General features: G+C 33.8%; 1 protein-coding gene across 1 annotated transcript in view; it reads left to right on the forward strand.

Annotated features, from left to right (window-relative positions):
* LOC140452411 (patj homolog) overlaps window positions 1-20,344 on the forward strand; it is a 44,720-nt gene extending 24,376 nt beyond the window's left edge. Inside the window, exons 3-4 of the mRNA XM_072546647.1 lie at window positions 9,417-10,120; window positions 10,304-20,344. Coding sequence (XP_072402748.1) covers window positions 9,417-10,120; window positions 10,304-11,324 — 1,725 coding nt within the window. The 3' untranslated portion in view covers window positions 11,325-20,344. The remainder of the gene's footprint in view (window positions 1-9,416; window positions 10,121-10,303) is intronic.
* Window positions 20,345-23,924: the final 3,580 nt, after the last annotated feature.

Consider the following 23,924-nt stretch of genomic DNA (forward strand, 5'->3'; position numbering starts at 1 on the left):
GGTGTCTTCGAGCGTATTGTGTACCGGTGTTCTAAGATTAATTCATCACAATCTAGATCACTAGGTATGGTACAAATGTAACCCTGGGTGTTTATTTGTCTTTCCAGAAATACTATAGGGTACCTACTTCCATATGTTATGGGACCCCAAACCATAAGTACTCTGGTAAACGTTGTTTAACGTTCCACACAAAAGTCTTCGGCCATCGTTTTTAAGCGACTTGTTGCATTTGGCACTAGAAACAAATATATAATTGACTTATGTGATCTGCCACATAGTAAGAAACAAAAATGCCTTCTACTTTTCTTAAAATTAACCACAAAACAAGTACGTTATTATAGTGATAAGAACTAAAACAATAAAAGACTTAAACAAAAATCCCACATTTTTAATTAAGAATGTCAAAAGTTAGAGTTTTTGGAATTTTTCAATTTTGATTATTGTCAGCATCGATTTCATTCAAATCTGGATCTGTCGATACAGTTGAGTCGAATGAAGGTAAGAGCTCCTATAAAACTGATGAAAAACAGGTGGAATAAATTCTAGTAGAGAAAACAGATCAGCCTTCTTTTCTTTTGATATTGGCAATAACGTGTTTCTTATTTTATGGACGTTGCCACCATCAACTAACCATTTTTCGGATGTTTTCTGTCGCAAAAACGACACCTCCTGGTATGGTTCATAATCATCCAAGCTGGTTTTAAATTGGATGAAACCAAACCGTTTGCTTTACTTTAAGGTACGCACAGGTTGCCACTTAAAATCGTTCTGTGCAACGTCTTTTTTTTTTTACTAAAGGTCCTTTCAACATATTTGAAAAGTCTAAAAAGTCGTCCTGGGTCATCTTGATAACCAAAAATCTAGGACCGCACGATCGGACAAGCTGATACCAATCATGGGGATGGGCTATCAAAATACTGCTTTTTTGTTTTTTCCTTTTAATTACAGCATGATCAGCATCCACTTCCATGTGTGAGTGTCCAGGCAACATAAATTTATGTTCAATTGTGCAAATTCTTGGAGACTTTTGTTTTGTCCTCCGCACGTATCCGAATATAGTACTATTACTTTTGTAATTCCATCAGGAAGATTTTGGATATGTTTAAAAATACATGAAGCTATTTAGTTGACTCCACGAGCAGCAATAGACTCATGCCACATGTAGCAATGTGATTGGTTAGTTTTATTGTCGTGAATTGTTAAATTATAAGTCCAAAGCTGGAATTTGTAAAAGGCAATGGCATTTGACAGGAATGGTGTAGCTAAGCACTGCTGTAGATCCAACGTTAAACATTGGACATTTTCTTTTGCTACTTGTTTATCTCTTGCTTTTTGTTTATATCTTTCATCTGCTAAAAATAAATGGTAGTCTCGCTCATTAGTAAGTTCACACTTTGCCTCATCATCTGTAGCAAGATCTATTTTTAGCTTAAACTTGTCGCATTCATCACAAGTATCCAATTTTCTTGGTTTAATCGCTAATCTTAAAGCATGAAATTCTTGACTGTAATAGCGATATGACACTCCACTTGGATATACTTCTCGGTAAAGGTCGTACATCATTTTCATTGTAAAGTGCGACGGTAGATATATATATATATATATATATATATATATATATATATATATATATATATATATATATATATATATGTAAATACTTTTTTCTTTTTGGGTGTGGTAGTCAATAAAAACAGAGCTTTGCTAAGGCGTACTATTTATTCTGAATCCAAGCTTTCGGTGGTTTTTTGCCACCTTTATCAAGGTCTACAAAGAAAATTACTATGTTGTAACAGTTTGAATGGTGCCAAAAAAAAGGCTATAAAAAACTATAAAAAACTTACCCGAATGTAAGATTCGTGGCAGAAACAACAACGTTAAATAACATGATATACTGAAGTTGCAATTACACTTTAAAAATTACTGTTAAAAAAACACTTTAAAATTACTAAATACGTTAAAAGTTAAAAACAAAATGAAGGACGACATGTTAAAACAGTCGTCGCTGCAGGCTTGATTTCAGTCACATTTCACGAGCAGAAAGAGAACGTGGGTGGACAAATATTGTTTAAATAGTTAGGAGAAAATACAAAAAACAACTTTGAAATTAACGTCTCACAAAATACTGTTTATGAATTTTGAGTACTACCAACTGTATTACCAACTTAAAAATAAGCGGGAAGTTAAAAATGTTATTTATGACATAAGCAAACGAAAGAAAATAGTATTTAGTAAATAGGTTTAGAAAAAATAATAACTCAAACAAAACAAAACTAAATTAGTAACTGAAGTTTGATCACAAGTATTCAATTAATACTGAAATTTTTTATATCAAAAGAAAAGAACAAAGAAAACTCTGAGATGCAAAATAGCTCAGTCAAAAGTCAATATAAAATTGTAAATTTTGCTAACATTCTGGATCTCAGATCTCTTATTAAGATTGTTATTATCACTCTTGCTGATATGTACCATCTCTAAGAAAGTTCTCTTAAATTTATTTTTCTCTCTGGCTAATATTTTTACATTGTTGAAATCTATCTTATGGTCTAGATCGATAGTATGCTCTGTCAAAGCACAAGTAGGTTTGTTTAATCTACAATCACTCTTATGAGAAATAATACGGCTAGACAGATTCCTTCCAGTTTCACCAATGTACGTGGATGGACATTCAGTACATTGAATGCAATAAACAACATCTGTAGTCTCTAGAGTGGTTAGGGGTTGTTTTATTTTGCTATACAGCTGACGTATGGTTTTGATGTTCTTGTTAGCTATTTTGATATTCTTAAAGTCTTTAAAAATCTTAGTGAGTTCAACGGTTAGTTTTGGAATATATGGAAGGGCATAAAAATACACACTTGTTGAAGCTGAATTATTTTGTGCTGAGGGCACTGATTGTCACATAGTAAGTCTGTTGTTTCTATTAACAAAGGGAACATTAAAAATTAATTTATTAATCAGTCTTAGAGGATATGAATTTTCAACAAAAATATTACGTAAGAGGTTGAGATCATGTTGGAGATAATCCGGATGAGATAACCTTTTGACACGTTCTTTCATCGCTAGGACTAAATTAGTTTTCATCCTCGGAGGATGGTGAGAGTGGTAGCTTATGAATCTATTGCTACATATGGGTTTTCTATACCATTGTGTTTTCACAACATTATCCTCACATCTATGCAATCCCATGTCAAGGAAAGGCAAAGATCCCTCCCGCTCCTCCTCGCACGTGAATTGCAAGTGTGGGTTTTGTTGGTTGAACACATTTAACGTAGAATGTATGGAGTCTGCAGGTAGTGCCAAGATTAAGTCATCCACATATCTCTTTATGAACGGTATTTCAAAATTGATTTGTTGCCAACAATCTTCAATCAAGTCATCTAAGACATAATTGCACAGTATTGGTGAAATAGTGGAACCCATTGGAGTACCAAAGACTTGTTTGTAGTAACAGTCATTAAAAATAAACACATTAGAGTCAAAAACAAAAGAAATGAGTTTTTTGATATTATCTAAGTTAAGGGTTGTGTGCATTGATATGTCATCCCAGTGTTTCTCAACGCTAACCAATATTGTGTGTAATGGTAAATTAGTGAACAGAGACGCTACATCAAAACTAACGAGCTTATAGTTAATGGGTAATTTTAAGTTATTAATAAAGGAACTGAAACTGAAAGAGTCCTGAATGCAAAACTCATTGTTATTATTGTATGTTTCTGTGAGAATATTAGTTAAAAAACTTGCTATGGGGCCATTAGGTGTACCTATTGAGGACACTATTGGTCTCATAGACAGAGTAGGTTTATGAATTTTTGGGAGAGCATAAAATCTAGGAGCAATTGCATTGTAAATTTTCAAAGTTTTACCAACTGATTGATCTATTTGATTCTCCTTTACCAAATCAGAAACTAGTTTGTTAGCCTTTTGTTGCATAGTACACACGGGATTATTGTTCAACTTTTTATAATATTTAGTGTCGGTGAGTAAGTCTTCACATTTTTGTATATAGTCCCTAGTGTACATTGCTACAGTGACATTGCCTTTGTCGCTCTGGACAATCTTAATCTCAGGGTGATGTTTCAAAAAAGTTTTGCATTTGATATAATATTTATTTAAGAAATGGTCTTTTTCAAGGCAAAACTTTTTTGAAACATCACCCTGAGATTAAGATTGTCCAGAGCGACAAAGGCAATGTCACTGTAGCAATGTACACTAGGGACTATATACAAAAATGTGAAGACTTACTCACCGACACTAAATATTATAAAAAGTTGAACAATAATCCCGTGTGTACTATGCAACAAAAGGCTAACAAACTAGTTTCTGATTTGGTAAAGGAGAATCAAATAGATCAATCAGTTGGTAAAACTTTGAAAATTTACAATGCAATTGCTCCTAGATTTTATGATCTCCCAAAAATTCATAAACCTACTCTGTCTATGAGACCAATAGTGTCCTCAATAGGTACACCTAATGGCCCCATAGCAAGTTTTTTAACTAATATTCTCACAGAAACATACAATAATAACAATGAGTTTTGCATTCAGGACTCTTTCAGTTTCAGTTCCTTTATTAATAACTTAAAATTACCCATTAACTATAAGCTCGTTAGTTTTGATGTAGCGTCTCTGTTCACTAATTTACCATTACACACAATATTGGTTAGCGTTGAGAAACACTGGGATGACATATCAATGCACACAACCCTTAACTTAGATAATATCAAAAAACTCATTTCTTTTGTTTTTGACTCTAATGTGTTTATTTTTAATGACTGTTACTACAAACAAGTCTTTGGTACTCCAATGGGTTCCACTATTTCACCAATACTGTGCAATTATGTCTTAGATGACTTGATTGAAGATTGTTGGCAACAAATCAATTTTGAAATACCGTTCATAAAGAGATATGTGGATGACTTAATCTTGGCACTACCTGCAGACTCCATACATTCTACGTTAAATGTGTTCAACCAACAAAACCCACACTTGCAATTCACGTGCGAGGAGGAGCGGGAGGGATCTTTGCCTTTCCTTGACATGGGATTGCATAGATGTGAGGATAATGTTGTGAAAACACAATGGTATAGAAAACCCATATGTAGCAATAGATTCATAAGCTACCACTCTCACCATCCTCCGAGGATGAAAACTAATTTAGTCCTAGCGATGAAAGAACGTGTCAAAAGGTTATCTCATCCGGATTATCTCCAACATGATCTCAACCTCTTACGTAATATTTTTGTTGAAAATTCATATCCTCTAAGACTGATTAATAAATTAATTTTTAATGTTCCCTTTGTTAATAGAAACAACAGACTTACTATGTGACAATCAGTGCCCTCAGCACAAAATAATTCAGCTTCAACAAGTGTGTATTTTTATGCCCTTCCATATATTCCAAAACTAACCGTTGAACTCACTAAGATTTTTAAAGACTTTAAGAATATCAAAATAGCTAACAAGAACATCAAAACCATACGTCAGCTGTATAGCAAAATAAAACAACCCCTAACCACTCTAGAGACTACAGATGTTGTTTATTGCATTCAATGTACTGAATGTCCATCCACGTACATTGGTGAAACTGGAAGGAATCTGTCTAGCCGTATTATTTCTCATAAGAGTGATTGTAGATTAAACAAACCTACTTGTGCTTTGGCAGAGCATACTATCGATCTAGACCATAAGATAGATTTCAACAATGTAAAAATATTAGCCAGAGAGAAAAATAAATTTAAGAGAACTTTCTTAGAGATGGTACATATCAGCAAGAGTGATAATAACAATCTTAATAAGAGATCTGAGATCCAGAATGTTAGCAAAATTTACAATTTTATATTGACTTTTGACTGAGCTATTTTGCATCTCAGAGTTTTCTTTGTTCTTTTCTTTTGATATAAAAAATTTCAGTATTAATTGAATACTTGTGATCAAACTTCAGTTACTAATTTAGTTTTGTTTTGTTTGAGTTATTATTTTTTCTAAACCTATTTACTAAATACTATTTTCTTTCGTTTGCTTATGTCATAAATAACATTTTTAACTTCCCGCTTATTTTTAAGTTGGTAATACAGTTGGTAGTACTCAAAATTCATAAACAGTATTTTGTGAGACGTTAATTTCAAAGTTGTTTTTTGTATTTTCTCCTAACTATTTAAACAATATTTGTCCACCCACGTTCTCTTTCTGCTCGTGAAATGTGACTGAAATCAAGCCTGCAGCGACGACTGTTTTAACATGTCGTCCTTCATTTTGTTTTTAACTTTTAACGTATTTAGTAATTTTAAAGTGTTTTTTAACAGTAATTTTTAAAGTGTAATTGCAACTTCAGTATATCATGTTATTTAACGTTGTTGTTTCTGCCACGAATCTTACATTCGGGTAAGTTTTTTATAGTTTTTTATAGCCTTTTTTTTGGCACCATTCAAACTGTTACAACATAGTAATTTTCTTTGTAGACCTTGATAAAGGTGGCAAAAAACCACCGAAAGCTTGGATTCAGAATAAATAGTACGCCTTAGCAAAGCTCTGTTTTTATTGACTACCACACCCAAAAAGAAAAAAGTATTTACATATATTTTTTCCAAACTAGTCAAAAAAAAATTTTGGACTACTTTATATATATATATATATATATATATATATATATATAAAGTAGTTAGGTATTATTGACTGACACGTTATGTAAAATAAAGTTTTATATTGAGGTTGCAGTCATTAATAGGGCAGGAAAGTAAAACTCTTTGTTCTTTAATCAAGCTTTCGCAAAATTTATTTGCTTCTTCAGGATATGCTAAAATATGGTATCAGTAAATACAACGAAATTAGAACTAAATAGCATTGTATAAAACTAGTAAAAAAACTTACAACATGAGGTTAATCCATTAAATTTTCAAATTTGCAAAACATTAAAACTTAACTTATTTTAAAAATTATACAGTTATGTAAGTACAATATTCCAATTTAATTTAATTTTGTAAAAATTCATTTTGACATTGATTATGTTGATGTTTGATTTATGTCAGAAAGACACTCGTTTCTGTTTATTATATTTTTTGTTGTTGATAACTAGCTCTTGATTGTTATTATGGTTACGTACAAAGTGGCGCCAAATATGAATATTTAAATTTTTTGAAATTCTAATATTTATAGTCAGAAAATCTAATATTGGAAAATTATAGTATTAATTTTCGTAAGACAGAATGTAATTATAGATATTGCTTAGTTTATCAATATCAGTTTTTTTATTAACGCATTGATATTTATTTATGCATACCATTTCTAAGAATTCTCTTTTATTTATTTGGTTTTCGCGTCTTAATATATTAGTTTCATTGAAATTAAATGAATGATTTTTATTAATTGCATGATCTATTAATGCACACGTATTTTTATTATTTCTAAGGTCACTTTTATGTGATGTTAGTCTGCCTATTAGATTTCTAGATGTGTGTCCGATGTATGACTTATCACAATTTTCGCATGGTATTATATAAACTACATTTGAGCTTTCCATAATGCTAATAGGTGATTTAGTTTTTGTATACAATGAGCAATTAGCATTATGGAAAGCTCAAATGTAGTTTATATAATACCATGCGAAAATTGTGATAAGTCATACATCGGACACACATCTAGAAATCTAATAGGCAGACTAACATCACATAAAAGTGACCTTAGAAATAATAAAAATACGTGTGCATTAATAGATCATGCAATTAATAAAAATCATTCATTTAATTTCAATGAAACTAATATATTAAGACGCGAAAACCAAATAAATAAAAGAGAATTCTTAGAAATGGTATGCATAAATAAATATCAATGCGTTAATAAAAAAACTGATATTGATAAACTAAGCAATATCTATAATTACATTCTGTCTTACGAAAATTAATACTATAATTTTCCAATATTAGATTTTCTGACTATAAATATTAGAATTTCAAAAAATTTAAATATTCATATTTGGCGCCACTTTGTACGTAACCATAATAACAATCAAGAGCTAGTTATCAACAACAAAAAATATAATAAACAGAAACGAGTGTCTTTCTGACATAAATCAAACATCAACATAATCAATGTCAAAATGAATTTTTACAAAATTAAATTAAATTGGAATATTGTACTTACATAACTGTATAATTTTTAAAATAAGTTAAGTTTTAATGTTTTGCAAATTTGAAAATTTAATGGATTAACCTCATGTTGTAAGTTTTTTTACTAGTTTTATACAATGCTATTTAGTTCTAATTTCGTTGTATTTACTGATACCATATTTTAGCATATCCTGAAGAAGCAAATAAATTTTGCGAAAGCTTGATTAAAGAACAAAGAGTTTTACTTTCCTGCCCTATTAATGACTGCAACCTCAATATAAAACTTTATTTTATATATATATATATATATATATATATATATATATATATTCATATAATCAATAACCCTTCTACCCTAAGGTGTTGGGTGTGCGACGGTAGATACTTTCTATTATTTTCTCGCCTCGTGTAATGGCTTTCATGTGTCGGAAATGACTATAAATGTGTACGAACAGTATCCATTGTTTCTTTAGAAAATTTGGATGGAGGAGTTGCATGTCCCCTCCCGTCATCACTAATAAATCCAGATAATGAACTGCGTTTCTTGCCACAAACTAAATTAATAAAATTGTCTGACTTATTTTTATGCTGGTTTGTTACGTCATCAAGTGCTGTAGACGGCCCTGCCTCACAATCAAAATCAACCATTTGGAAACGATGCTTCTTGTTTTTACTACTGGGATTAAATGTAGGGTCTTTATCAGAATCATCATCACTTTCGATCCATTCATACAACTCGTTTTCTAAAACAATATTACTCTGTCACTCTCCTAGTTAAAATGTAACCATTTGAAAATATGTGTAAACTTATTAATGATAATAAATTTCAAGTATTTCAAAAAAAGCTTACCCTCATGTAAAACATCTCCTTGTTTGCGTGCCATTTCCACAAGTTTTTTAATTCTAGCACTCATAGTTGCACCTTCCGAAAAAATGATAATAAATACGTTCCAATACAAACTCTGGTAAACAACTGAGGAACGTCGACACAATGGCCGGCAGTTCCAACCATTCTAGAAACACAACGCAAACAATATTGGCGCCGACGTACAAGAGGTACTCCTACAATACACACGCAACACACGTTAAGCATTAGTCTGACTTATGTGATTTTTCACTGCAAAATTGGTAGTGTAAAACTACATAAGTCTGACTTATATTAACTTGACGCCTGTGTTTCACGCACCCCTTTTACTCCGGGTCGAAACGGCCCTGACAACCCTACACCTTCCGTATTTACGGGGTGTTGCATTTTCAATGTCAGACTGTATATTTTAAAACATTGTATTTTTATTCTACGTTTTTGTTTTAGATCGGCGAAGTAAATCTCCAAGAAATGAATTCTGAACAAGTAGCTTCTGTTTTAAGACAATCTGGTACCCATGTTAGATTGATAGTAGCCCGACCAGTGGATATATCCTCAACTGAATATAAATATTTAGGAAGTTCTGCGCCTCTAGTTCCCACTAGACTGCTTCATGATTGCACCGAATTAGATAAATATCTGGTGCAACATAAATATGCCCCTGTATTTAAAAAAAGCATTAACACAGAATTGTTTCAAGCAGATTTGTCTATGCCGTATGGAATTTCTGGACTTTCTCGAGTTCCTGCTTCACCTTCACTGCCTTTGTTAAATTTGGACATGGTTGTTAAAATGCCAGAAATGGAAAAGTTTGTTGTTGAATTAAAAAAAGATGCCAATGGTTTAGGTATTACAATAGCTGGTTATGTTTGTGAAAAAGAAGAACTCTCAGGAATCTTTGTCAAAAGCGTCAGTAAAGGTAGTGCAGCTGATTTAAGTGGTAAAATTAAAGTCAATGATAGGATTGTGGAAGTGGATGGCCAGACTTTACAAGGATATAGTAACTTTCAAGCTGTTGAGGTGTTAAGAAATTCAGGAAATGTTGTCAAGTTATGTCTAGAAAGATATCTCCATGGGCCAAAATATGAGCAACTACAACAAGCAATTGCTGCAAGTGAGATAAAATCTGCATCGCCTCCTGATGTGCCACGGTAATAGAGAAGCTGTTTCTACCCCTTTAATTAGTTGCCTTTTTAATCTGAACACATTTTCCTATATCTAGGCCTAACTCACATTAACCCTAGTTATAATATCATACCTCATGTGTACTAATCACGGTGTCTGGATATCGTTTCCATTTTTTTCTAAATTTACCATCTTTATGTAAATTTCAGATTTCTCAAAGAAGATGGAACATTGATTCTAAATGGCAGTAGTAATCACGAATCTGGCCAGATGCACAAAGAACCGGTCAATGATGTAAAAAGTGAACCTCTGTCCCCAACTACTGAAAAGGCTCTCCGGAAGAATTGGCAGAAGGTCATGGGTCCAGACACCGAGATAATCATAGCACAGTTAACCAAATTTGCAGAGAAGGGTGGATTAGGTATCAGTTTAGAAGGGACGGTTGACGTAGAAGATGGACAGGAAGTTCGACCCCATCATTATATCCGATCAATACTTCCCGAAGGTCCTGTGGGAAGAAATGGTATCTTAAGGTCAGGGGATGAGTTGTTAGAAGTGAATAACCATACACTATTAGGAATGAATCATCATGAAGTAGTAAGCATTTTAAAGGAACTGCCCGTTAATGTGTGTATGGTGTGTGGTCGAAATCCATTTAACTTGTTAGCTCAACGTGATGATCCAATTGCAGACAGGGGATCTTTGAATCGGAGTCTGCATAATCTTCTCCCTGTGTCTGATAGACTAGTGAAGGCAAAATCTGATGGGTCTTTAGCCAGTAGTATTACCATTTTAGGATCTTCTGACCAAGCTTTTAGTAAGATGAAGTCTCGTTCATTAGAACCATTAACGGGATTAGCTATGTGGAGTTCAGATCCTCAAGTAATTGAATTAGTTAAAGGAGAACGTGGTTTAGGGTTCTCTATTTTAGATTATCAGCATCCTATAGATCCTAATGATACTGTTATTGTGATTAGAAGTTTAGTACCTGGTGGTGTAGCGCAACTTGATGGTAGATTGATTCCTGGGGATCGCTTGTTATTTGTTAATGATACAGTATTAGAGAATGCTTCACTTGATCAAGCTGTTCAGGCTCTCAAAGGTGCTCCAAAAGGAATTGTTAGAATAGGTGTAGCTAAACCTTTGCCTATTCCCGATACTATAGGTCATAACTCACTTGTTGATATTGACACCAATAGGTATATAACAACAAACTCTATACTCAATTAATATTTTATTTTCTTTATACGGCGTCGCCTAATATAGGTCTTACATCCATATTTACATACTTCAACCTTCTCATAAGAAATTAGTGTAAATTTATTATACAATAACAGCCTAATTATGGTTAAAATAGTGGAAAGTAAAAGCAAATAATTCCATATTCAAACCTGGATATACTTTAACCCTATGCGGGACGCTTTAATGAGTATCTTACAATAATTTTAACCCTTACTAATATTGAGGTTCTGAAACTGTCCACTGTCAATTGATATTACTACATTTACAGGTTAAGATCATTAATAATTTTTATTCTGAAGCTGTTTTCTCTTAGCATCTCAATACAATCTACTATTTTTACTGGTAATTAACCACAATTTTACTTTAAGTATGTTATAAAAAAATAATTTTTATTTTAATATGTTTTGAAAACGATTTCCGGATTGGAATCGAAAGCTAAGATTAATACTATTACAAGAATTAATATTAAACTCAACATGTTTCCGAGTTAAACCTCATCGATTATCACTGCGCATATCTTTCGACATCCTCTTTGATGTCTTCTTCAGGGCTTTCGAGGTCTCAGTCTCCCAAGCCCCCAGACACTACTACAGTGATCACTTATCAATGTGGGATCACAACTGGGAAAAGCGGACGGTTCATTTATACCGTCGATGATAACGTGGTTTGGGTGGGGTTGGCGTGAACATTTCTGACGGCGGGGTTGTGATTGGAGGGTCGAGCGGACGATATTTTCTTTATGAGAGGTCTTCATGTCGAAGGTAACCGGATGCCGTCATCTCTTATATATATATATATATATATATATATATATATATATATATATATATATATATATATATATAGGTAAAATGTAATGGCTTCTCTCGCAAATAGGAAAACAACAACAAAAATAGGTATATCGTTGGAAGGTAACCGTAAATACGTATTTCTGATTATTTGGTCGTCATCAGTAGGGTGTAACCAAGTTATAAAAGGAGCATACTAACTAGGGAAAGGATCACTGCATCACTGTTAGGCAGGTTCATTCGGAGGATTGATGTTATTGAGTCCTATTTGTGGCAGAGTACTCGATCGGAGTCACATCTCCGCTCGAAACAGTCATTCATTTCAAAGTAGTCTTCGAAATCATATATTTTTGTCAAGTGTCCTTTTATTCCCACAAGTTGTGTGGAAATACAGTATACCGTGCCAAGGCTATAATCACTCAGTCCTCTGGCCATCGCTTAGGCAGGACTTTTGTGCCATGTATCCCCTATTAACCACTCATTTGTTAGATAATTATCTTCAATGACCACTTTCAGTAGGTAGGGAGCACAATGGGGAGGTTGCTGTATGTACGGAATAAAAATAAAAATATTTATATGGAAAATCTGCTTGTAGTAATAGCGTTGTTAGCTGTTGCGGTGTTTGGTGACTTTAAATACTCAGATAGGGGTACATAGTAATTATTGCTGTATTAAATTGGGTATTTTAATTGAAAATAGAGTAAGTAATTATTCTTGTACTTTAGAAATGGTATATTATTATTTCTATTGAATTGAGTTTAATATATAGTAGATATAAGAACCACCATGCAATTGTGACTTTTACAATGTTTTTTTGTTCGTTGTATAAACTGGTCGATCTGCAGCCAATTGTCGTATTGTACATCTTCCATTAATTCGTGATACCCATTGCAGAATTCTGGAATCCTGTACCAGTTTGTACAGGTCTAGTGAATTGGCACCATATATTTTTTGAGTTACTTGGTAGTCCCCAAAAAGTGTTTGACGCCAGCGATCTAGTGTCATGCCAGAAAAGGTTTACTATTTCACATTCTCGGCTATAGAGTCTGCAGCTTAAGTCTCCATTATATGCAGGTGTCTACTTCAGCCCTATTAACGCATGTCCGCCCAATATACATTGTGTCGTGTGTTTGACTATAACTTTCCCAGTAAGAGGTTTTTTCCGGTCGTAGCGATGCTTTTTAGCACTTCTACTGGCTAGCTCTGGACCGAAGTATTTTGTAGCTTATCTTCTTCTGGCAAGTTCATCAGATGTTTCACTGTCTACTTTGGTTCACACTAACGTAGAGTTTACTTTAGGGCTTTCAAGATGTCCCGTATTCATTGACTATCTGCGCATATATGGGTTCGCTTTAGTTCGAAAGTTTAATTTCTCTTGCAGAATACAAGATTGCATAAATCACGACCTGGAATACGATATTCCTATATCGACTGTATATTCTCCTTGTAGAAAAGACGTGTTTACATTTCCAACACTGTATGTTCCTATATCCGTCCCGTCTGTGTACCTGGTATATCCCTGCAGCCTGGGTTGTATCGTTTCTCTGCCCATCTTTCTTGTGGGCAGATGTTAACCTGAAAAGGTACTATAGGCCTGTTTTTGGGTAGCATAAGGTTAGAAGTCATCCATACTGCATACCTAATTTCAATTATTATGTTGTGTCCTGATCTAATCACTACGTTGCTCAGTCTATAATATCCCACTCTAACGACATGCAGAGGTTCAATAGGATCTCCATAGCTGCTGATGTTATTTTTGGGTTTACCAGCATGTTATAAATCCAATATAACATGTTTGGTTGTATCCCCTTTTCTAAGAGTGCGTCAGGCTACCATTAAGGTAGTGCATATTCGTTCTATCTGCTACCTAAGTAAACTTTGAGTATCATATTACCTTAAGGCATGTTACTTCACACACCATATTTTGATTTATACCATTCATGTTTAGAGGACCTAATCCCTCTAAATTCCTCCATCTGGTAAATTTCGTGATTTTGGGCTTCTAGGGTCTTATGTTAAGCCCCTCTTTTCAAGTCCATTCTGTAACTACAGTCAGAGTCTGCGTTTTACCTCTGACTCTGCCATTAAATTCGCCGTTTGAAAAGACCACTAGGTTATCCGTACAGCCTAGGACATAATGTCTGTCGTTGTGAGTCTTTTTTATAGTTTCAAATCAGTTGGTTAAAAAATCGAATATTTAATTCTCTCTATTTGCTGGAGTAACAATTTTGCAAGATCGTTTGTTTTAAGATATTTTAGGATAATATAATATGAAAAAAGAATAATAATATAAAATAATAAAAAAATATATAATAAAGAAGAAAATAATATAATCAAAAAAATATAGAAAGTGTAATAAAAAAAAATTTAAAAAATAAAAAAGTTAAAAAAACAACCAACTGGGGATGGTGGTTAGCAAAAGTGACCACTATTTTTCTCGTGCATTATTTTAATATTATACGAAAATTTGTTTGTATTTTTTAAGTTTTATAACGTATGTTTTTTTTTTAATAGAATAATACTTTTTCTCTTGAGATATTTTGGTTTCTTAAAGGTCAGTCATAGCCCAGAATAGTAGTGCTTTAAAGAGTTAAAAGGTGTATTCACAATACCTCAAATAAATAATCTTTTGCCTCATTTCAAGATAAATTTTTAATATATTTTTTTGGCTCGAAGTATAAAGAAAAAAGAGTCTTCTTGAGTTATTAAAATTAAACATATTTACTTCTACAATCTATTAAGATTAATTACATCAGTATCAAGCATGAGAAGCTTTGTGGGTTGTGCCACAAAGGTTTTTAGGTCTTGCTCTACCTGCTTCATATCTCATGCTTGGGTCTTCTCCCCGTTGGTGCCTGCTTTATGATTTTCTTGGGGATAGGTCTTCTTTGCATCCGTTTTGCGTGACCCATCCAGTGCAGTCTTCCAATTGTTATAAACTTGGTGATGTCTGGTTCCGTATATGTATTGTACAAATCAAAGTTGTATCGGCTTCGCCATACGTTGTTTTCTCGCACTACCTTATAGTGTGCATGTTTCTGATCTATATGCTAGGACTGGTCTGATCAGTGTAAGTTTTACATTTTGTTCTTGTTATGCTATCAGCTCTTAATTATTTGATAAGTTCATTATATGCTCTCGAAGTTGTAAATGCCTACAATTTTACTCGGGAGTTCTCTCAGTCCATTTGACCTACTAACGTTCATAGATTTTGTTTTGGATTCATTGATTTTTAGCCTGATGTTTTCTGCCGCTTATTTTATTAGATTAAATAGTTCTCTAATACATCTTCTGCTTCTAGCTATGAAATTAACGTCGTCAGTAGATACTAGTATTTGTATCTTTTTATTATTGTTTCCCTGGTGTTAACTGTTGATTTTTTTATGAATTTTCTAGACTGACGTTAAATAAGATGCAGGATAAGGCGCTAATTTATTTTGGATTCTGATTTCATTTTTCCCTGCACTCGATAAGTGTTTCTTTGATGATCGTAATCAGTTGCGTTGGTATCTTAAACACTTTTAGTGTTTGGATCAGAAATTTTCAGTTGATAGATACCGATGTCATAGGCACTCTCAAAGTCAATGAAGAGGTGGTGCGTTCTATATCAAATTCACCAGCTTTTCCTAGGATTTGCATCAGTGTAAACATTTGATTTATTGTCGATTTCTGCCTGCATAAATCGCATTGGTATGTCCCAAATATTTGTTCCGCATACGTTCTTAGCCGCTCGTATATTGGACAGTACTTTATATGTCGTATTTAGCAACGTAATTGCTCGATAATTTCCACATTGGAGTTGGTCTCATTTTAATGTAATGGCACGACTATTCCGATGTTTTTTTCCAGTGGAAGTTGTTGAGTTTTCCATATACTCAGAGTCAGTTCGTGCATTGCCTTGGTAGTGAGTCCCCGCCTTCTTTTATCAGTTCGACACTAATATTGTCTGATCCGGGCGACTTATTTTTTAGTTTTTTGACAGCTGCTTTTACATCGGCTACTGATTATTTTTCCTTAAAGAAATCCATTTATAGCTTTAGTATTTCCCTCTGTTCTGTGAGCATGCTTCACTGTTTATCTCTACACATTCCTGTTCTTGGTTTAAAATCCTTTCCAATCTTGTTAATTTTTTGAAGAATTTTCTAGTTTCTGTCGTTTTGTTCAATTCTTCTAGTTCACGAAGTTCCCTTTCTGTGTTTACCCTTTTTTTTTATCCCATTCTTTGCCAATACCTTCAGGTTTTTTTCGATTTTTTAATTTTCTCTTTATTGTTCTTCTATATTCTGCATTTTTGATGTTTTTTTTTTCTCTCATCTTTTCTTTTAATTATTCTATTTTATATGTTTCAGTTTTGAATCCCTTTTCCTTTTTCGTGTTAGAGATTCTAGCTCTTATTCTACTTTCCACAAGGTAGTCCAAGTCTGCATTGACTATTCTTCTTGTAAACACGTTTGTTATGATTAATCACATACAGACTAAAAATCGATAGAGTATATAGTTGCTTCCATATATCTATCGTCCTTCGCCAAATTCAAACCAATACCACATTTAGTCCAGGCAGATTAAGTTTTTTTACCACCAAAAATGCTTCAAATATAATGTGCAGAATAATTTTGAATTCGGTCTCGCTAATGACCTTGCTTCCATCCTCCTACAGAAAAACCCACAACGACAGGGCAACAAAGACAGTACCAGTTAGCCGAACCTGAAATACCAGGGCCCACACTAGCTGAAGTAAAGTCCGCAATTTCGTCCCTAAAAAACCATAAAGCCCCAGGCCCAGACGGAACTAGTAAAAAGGCGGAACTACTAAAAAAAGGGGAGAAAAGCTCCACCTTGAGATATATCATCTTATAAGAGAAGTCTGGGAAAGAGAAGAAATACCGAAACACTGGCATGAAAGCCATATAGTACCTATCCACAAGAAGGGAGACAAACAAATATGTCGGAACTATAGAGGAATATCGTTAATCAATACAACGTACAAAATTATATCCATAATACTGTCTAGAAAGCTAACTCCATACGCAGAGGAAATAATAAGCGACTACCAAAGCGGATTCAGACCGGGAAGGTCGACCATCGACCAGATATTAGTCCTACGCCAGGTGTTGGAAAAAAACTGGGAATTCAACCATGTACACCAAATCTTCTTGGACTTTAAACAAGCTTACGATTCTGTTAGCAGAGAAGCATTGTGGGAGACCATGTTAGAAATGGGAGTACCTGGAGAGCTGGTACGATTAGCACAGGTGAGCACAGAAAACGCTTCCGCACGGATCAGAATTGGCAGCACCACGTCGGAGGAATTCCTCATTGACACCGGGCTTAGACAAGGAGATCCTCTCGCCCCCCTGCTATTTAATTTTGCACTGGTACATGCGGTAAGGAAAGCTCAACCACAACTCACAAACAGATTTGCCGCCCAAGGATCAAAAATACTATTGGCGTTTGCGGATGACGTGGACACAATTGCACAATCCACCAGAGATGCAAAAGAAGTTTTCACCCTATTCGAAAATGGAGCCAAGGAAGTTGGTGTGAAGGTCAACGAGAACAAGACCTAGTACATGGTGGTTACGAAGAACCCAAGACCAAGGGTTATACAAAATGTAACAATCAATGAATACAACTTTGAAGTTGTCAAAGAATTCAAGTACCTGGGAGCGATCATAACATCTGAAAATAAATATGAAAAGGACGTGGCAGCCAGGATCATTGCAGGAAACAGGGCATATTACTCATTAATGACCGTACTTAAATCAAAAATACTCCCAATACCAGCAAAAATAAGATCTCTAAGACAATAATTCGTCCCACAATAACGTATGGAAGCGAGACATGGACTCTGAACCAGCGGGAAACGACAAAATTACTGGTACTGGATGGAAAGATACTGCGGATTATCTAGGGGCCTTGCAGAGAAGAGACAACAGAATGGAGAAGAAGACACAATGATGAACTCCAGACAGTATATGGAGATGAAAACAGTACGCTACATTAAAGCAACCCGAATAAGATGGGCGGGCCACGTACTAAGATCGAGAGACGAAAGACTCCTGAACGCCATATTCTGGGAAAGGCCCGATGGCAGAAGATCAGTTGGTCGCCCAAGAAAGAGATGGAAGGACGCAGTAGCCAGTGATCTACGCAAAATGGGAATACAGCAATGGGAAATAGCTGCTCAGGACCGACAACAATGGAGGGAAATAATAAATGCGGCCAAGACTCACATAGAGTTGTAGAGCCAAATGATAATGATGATGATGGCTATACTGTTTTGAGGTTACCACCTTATTTTTGCATTTTGAATCCCATAGAACTTATTTGGGGACAAGTAAAAAAACGAATTCGGAGGAAAAATATTTTTCCAAAATTTTATGCGAAAGTGATTGATTTATTTCGATATGAACTATAGGAGATCACAAGTGCCGACTGGCAAAAATCATTAAACCATATAGTTAATGTAGAAAATGAATACAGAAGACTAGGACAATTAACTTCAAACAGTGGACCATTTATTATTGATCTGTTGAATCGTGACGATGATGAGAGCTCTTCTACAGAAGAAATATTTTAGACAAGGTACGCTCATGTTGGTGACTATTTCAGTCAAGACCATTCAGTTTTTCATTATAAATTGTTAACTTTTGTTTAAAACAATATTACATATGTGTAGAATTTTATTTTATACTGCCAATTTTTTCGATGGGCGATGGAAATATGGTGGCAACTATACTAAACAAACAATATTTATTATTATATGATTAAGATAGAGGTAACTCAATACCAGCAGAATTTAAATTTGTTATTGGTTTTGTAGTAGCGTATCAATAATTTAATGAGTTAATAATGAATTATCAATAATGAGTTACCGACTTTGTATTTGTGCCATGTAAGATATGATAACGACTGTAACCGGCATTTGGGTTTTTTAAATGAGACATGTCCACTTATTAAATTATTTATAATAATTGTCGGCTAGATGTGAGGGATGACAACAAATGTAAAGAGTTGAAGCCTTCAGAAAAAGATACTTCTCCTTCCTGTGCCCTGCTCGATTATCGTACGCTGGCTATACTAATTTTGTTGATTACCGCTCGAAAAATAGTGCAGAGGATCTGTTAAACCATTCCCTCAGTTTTTTAATCCATGACGTTCTTCGTCCTGGCCCTCTTGCAGCCTGTATTTCAATCGCTCTTGCAATAAACTGTTGGTATTATACAATCAAATAACTACGAGTTGTCTTTTTAAGTGTTCAATTACAACTGAGACAATTTGCATTCATATTGTGCCATCCTTTAAGCAGTGCTGCCAAGTTCTGAAATATTTCTCGTAAATTACCTTCAAATTACACAATCTATTGGTGTTCGCCTCGTGAAAGTTGAATATTTAAGTTATCAGATCAATAATTCCTCTTGCCCTTGAATTTTTGTTGTTGTTTACTAGTATAGTAGAGCATTCTGTTGTCTTCTGTAATGGGGCCACACAAAAACAATTTGAAAAGCGAAGGATCTATAAAATTACTATATGGGAAGGCCACGTTGAAATGGATACTTACCCTAAGAAACTATGCTAAATATGGATGTAGACAAGAATTAGATTGATGTTTTTATTATAATTGTAAAGTTTAATAAAATGCCTATAGACATTAATATTTTTCACAATCCATGAATACTATAAATATGAGTTCGTTTACAGTTTTTCCTAAGCAAACAGCTACTTTCTTGTTTTGTTATTATTTTACTTGTGTTATTGTGATTTCCTTCAAATCATGTATATTTGTTAAGATCATTATATGGTATGGTTGGTGTTAAATAGAGTGTGCTCATATGTGTGATAAGTGTGTGCGTAGCTGGTCGTTATTGTCTAGAAGAGAATTTTCATTCGATAACTTATTTGTCTTTGTCGAATAATAGTTTTTCATTTAAGATGTATAATATCATTTTCCTAATTTTAAAAAATCGTGGCTGGTAGTATAATATAGAAAGGTTGTACAAATTATTTACCCATTTACTTGTAAGTTTGGGATATGGGTTTTTATTGTTTTTAATCTTTTCTTCAGTTGAACGTCAAAGTTATGCAGAAAAGTGTTCTTTTTGGTAGGCACCCGGAGTTTTTGGTTGCGAAAGAATTGTGTAAATGATTTCTACCCGAATTATATATTACATTGTTTGATGATATTTAAGTATTAAAATAAAGAATAGATTCACATTTTAACCGGTGTTTTTATTTATATTAAATATCCTAACTATGTTTTATTGGCATTCACAGACTTGAAAGTGTTTATTTATTTATCTTTAGACTTAGAATTAACAACATACAATAAATTGGAACTAGGTACTATATATAAGGTAAAACCGGGTGAGATGCCGCACCCCCTCTCTAGACGAACCTTGAAGTGTCATCAACGAAATGTGCCTACAGTACATTAGTCACTAGCAAAGTTGTGCGGATGTGTGGTTAGAGTTACTGAATCAGTGTATTCGAAAATTTCATTTTACTATATTGTAAGTATCTTAACATTTTATTGATTTTTACTTAAAGATCTAAAACTAAAGAAATGTAAATAATAGATAGCTGCAAGATTATTATGTATCTAGTACTTGTCCTGTAGAATAATTTCGTTAGACAATAATAAGCAATTTTGAAACACAAAAATAGCGTGCGGCATCTCTCCCATTGTTGTGTGGGGAGAGATGCCGCTAGATAGTAAGCCTGGGTGAAATGCTGCATATCTTTTTTGATGAATGTTTTTGGTTAATACCAAACTATAATTATTTTAAAAAGCAGCAGCAGCTAAAAATAATTAAATTAATTTATTACACAGTTTTAAATTATATATACAATAGCACTAAAGGCCTTAGAGGCCCATGGCTTAAAAAGTTTGTTCTTTCTTCATTTTCGCTTTTCTTTATGTACTGAGATCTTCTCTGGCTCGATATGTGATTTTTCTCCATTCCTTCTTGTTATTCATTTTTCTTTTCTGGCCTTGTAGTCCAATTTCTTCCATATCTTTTTCTACCTCCTGATTCCATCTATTTTTTGGTCTTCCTTTTCTCTTTTTTAAAGTTATAGTGTAGTTCATTACCCTTTTTGAAGTCCTCGTGTTCGGCATCCTTTCTAGGTGACCTCGCCATCTTAGTCTCTGTGCCTTTATGACTCCTATTATGTTAGGTTGATTATATAATTTCCTTAACTCATCATTTGATCTTCTTATCCATAAACCGTCCCTTATTATTCCTCCATATATCTTCCTCAGGATTTTCCTTTCCCATATCTCCAGTAAATTTTGTTCATTTTTTGTCATTGTCCATGTCTCACTGCAGTACGTTACTATTGGTTGTATAGTTGTTTTGTATAACTGTATTTTTGCCTTTCTTGATAAAAACTTGCTTTTCAACATTCCACTAAGAGCATGTACACTTCTATTGCCTGCCATTATTCTAGCTTGTATTTCTTCTTTAATGTTAGGTTTGCGTGATATTATTGTACCTAGGTATGTAAATCTTTCTACCATTTCGAATTCGTATGATAATCTTTCTTCTACTTCTACTTTAAACTTTTGTCCATCCCTGAACTGATCATCTGTCCACTGCATACATTTTGTTTTAATTTCATTTATGTAAAGTCCCATTTTCTTTGCTGCTTTTACTATTCTCTGTACTATCTCCTGTAGCTCTTTTTTTCCTCTTGCCAGCAACACTATATCATCCGCAAATGCCAAAACTTGGTGTCTTTTATGATATAGGAGTCCTTCTCTATTGATTTTCGCTTCTCGCATTATTTTTTCTAGGTATAAATTGAAGAGTAATGATGACAAAGGATCGCCCTGCCTTAATCCTTCGTTTACTATAAATTTGTCCGATACATGATTGTTTACTTTGACTCTGTTTTCTGTATTCTCTAAAGTAAGATGTATCATGTTACGCAACTTTCTGCTAACTCCCAGTTCCTCAAGGGTCTCTTTTAATTCCTTCCTTTTTATTCTATCGTATGCTTGCTGGAAGTCGATGAATAGCGCTATCGTTGGTAAGTTGTGTTCATAGCTTTCTGCTTGTAATTCTCTGATTATGAATACTTGGTCCGTTGTGCTTCTCCCTCGTCTAAATCCGCACTGGTATTCGCCTATTATATTTTCAACTTCTTTTTCTAGCTTATCTTTTATGGATTTTGATAGGATTTTATATACGGTATTTAGTAACGCTACTCCTCTGTAATTACTGCATTCTGTTTTGTCTCCTTTTTTGTGTAATGGGCAAATAATGGCTTCCTTCCAATCTTCGGGTATTCGTTCTTTTATCCATATCTCCTTTATGATCTTGTATATCCAATTATTTAGCAGTTTTCCACCATATTTCATCATCTCTGCTGTTATGTTATCGCTTCCAGGGGATTTGTTGTTTTTCAGATTTTTTATGATTTCCTCGATTTGTTCTTTGCTGGGTGAATTATCTTCTATGTCTTCTAAGTGTTCGATTCTTGCTTCTGTTTCCACGCATTCTCTTTGGTTTGACTTATTATTGCCATTTAGTAATTCATCAAAATACTCTTTCCATCTTTCGGCAATTTCTGTTTCCCCGCTTATATTATCTCCTGCTTTGTTTTTGACGAATATGGGTTTTTGTTGGAAACCTTTTTTTTCATTTCTAGCACCTTGATATAGGTTTTTTATTTTTTTATTTCTGTAATTCTCTTCTATTTCTTTTAGCTTATTTTCTATGTGTTTTCTCTTCTTTTCTCTCAGCACTCTCTTTACTTTTTGTCTTTGCTCCCTATATCTATTCTTTGTCTCTGTTGTTTCTTTCGTGATCATTTCAATCCTTAATGATTTTCTTATTTCTATTTCTTTTTGGCACTCTATGTCGAACCAGTCTTTCCTCTTTTTATTCTCTTGTTTGTTACATTCTTTTGCTGCTTTGTTCATTATTTGCTTTATGTTTTCCCATTTGTTCTCAGTTTGCTCTTCTATTTGTATCTTTTTTAGTTCTCTTTCCATTGTTTTCTCGTATATTTCTTGCTCTTTCTTTGTTGCTAATCGAATTGGGTTATGTATACATTTCTTTTTTTTTATTTTGTTTTTGTTTTCTGGTATCAGTTGCTTAATTTTGATGCCCACCATGTAATGATCTGAGTCGGCGTCTGGTCCTCTGTATGTTCTTATCTTCTTTATACATTGCTGTTCTTCTTTTTCGATGAGCACGTGGTCTATTTGGTTTTTAGTCTTTCTATCTGGCGATATCCAAGTTTCCTTGTGTATTTCTTTTCGTTCGAAATATGTGCTCATTATGATCATATTTTTTTCTCTTGCGAAATCTATCAGGAATTGTCCGTTCTCATTAGTTTCATTGTGTTTACTATATTTTCCTATTGTCGGTCTAAATACTTCTTCCTTCCCTATTTTGGCATTTGCGTCGCCTAGAATAATTTTCATATCATATCTGGGTATATTTTCGATTGTTCTGTTTAATTCATTGTAGAAACATTCTTTGACATCATTATCTTTTTCTTCTGAAGGCGCGTGAATATTTATGAGGGTGATTTTTTGGTATTTTCCCTTGAACCTGATACTACATATGCGGTCTGACACTGGTTTAAACTCTACTAGTGCTTCTTTTAGCTCTTTTCTTATCATAAAACCTGTGCTTAACGTTCGATTCTTTCCACCGCTGTTAAAAAACATTGTATCTTCTATTTCTAATATATCATTTCCCAGTTGTTTCGTCTCCTGTAAAGCTACTATGTCAAAATGGAACTTTTCGATTTCTCTCGCTAAGTGTTTAAGTTTGCCTTCTCCATA

The sequence above is a fragment of the Diabrotica undecimpunctata genome, chromosome 10 (assembly GCF_040954645.1).
Source record: "Diabrotica undecimpunctata isolate CICGRU chromosome 10, icDiaUnde3, whole genome shotgun sequence".
NCBI lineage: Eukaryota > Metazoa > Arthropoda > Insecta > Coleoptera > Chrysomelidae > Diabrotica > Diabrotica undecimpunctata.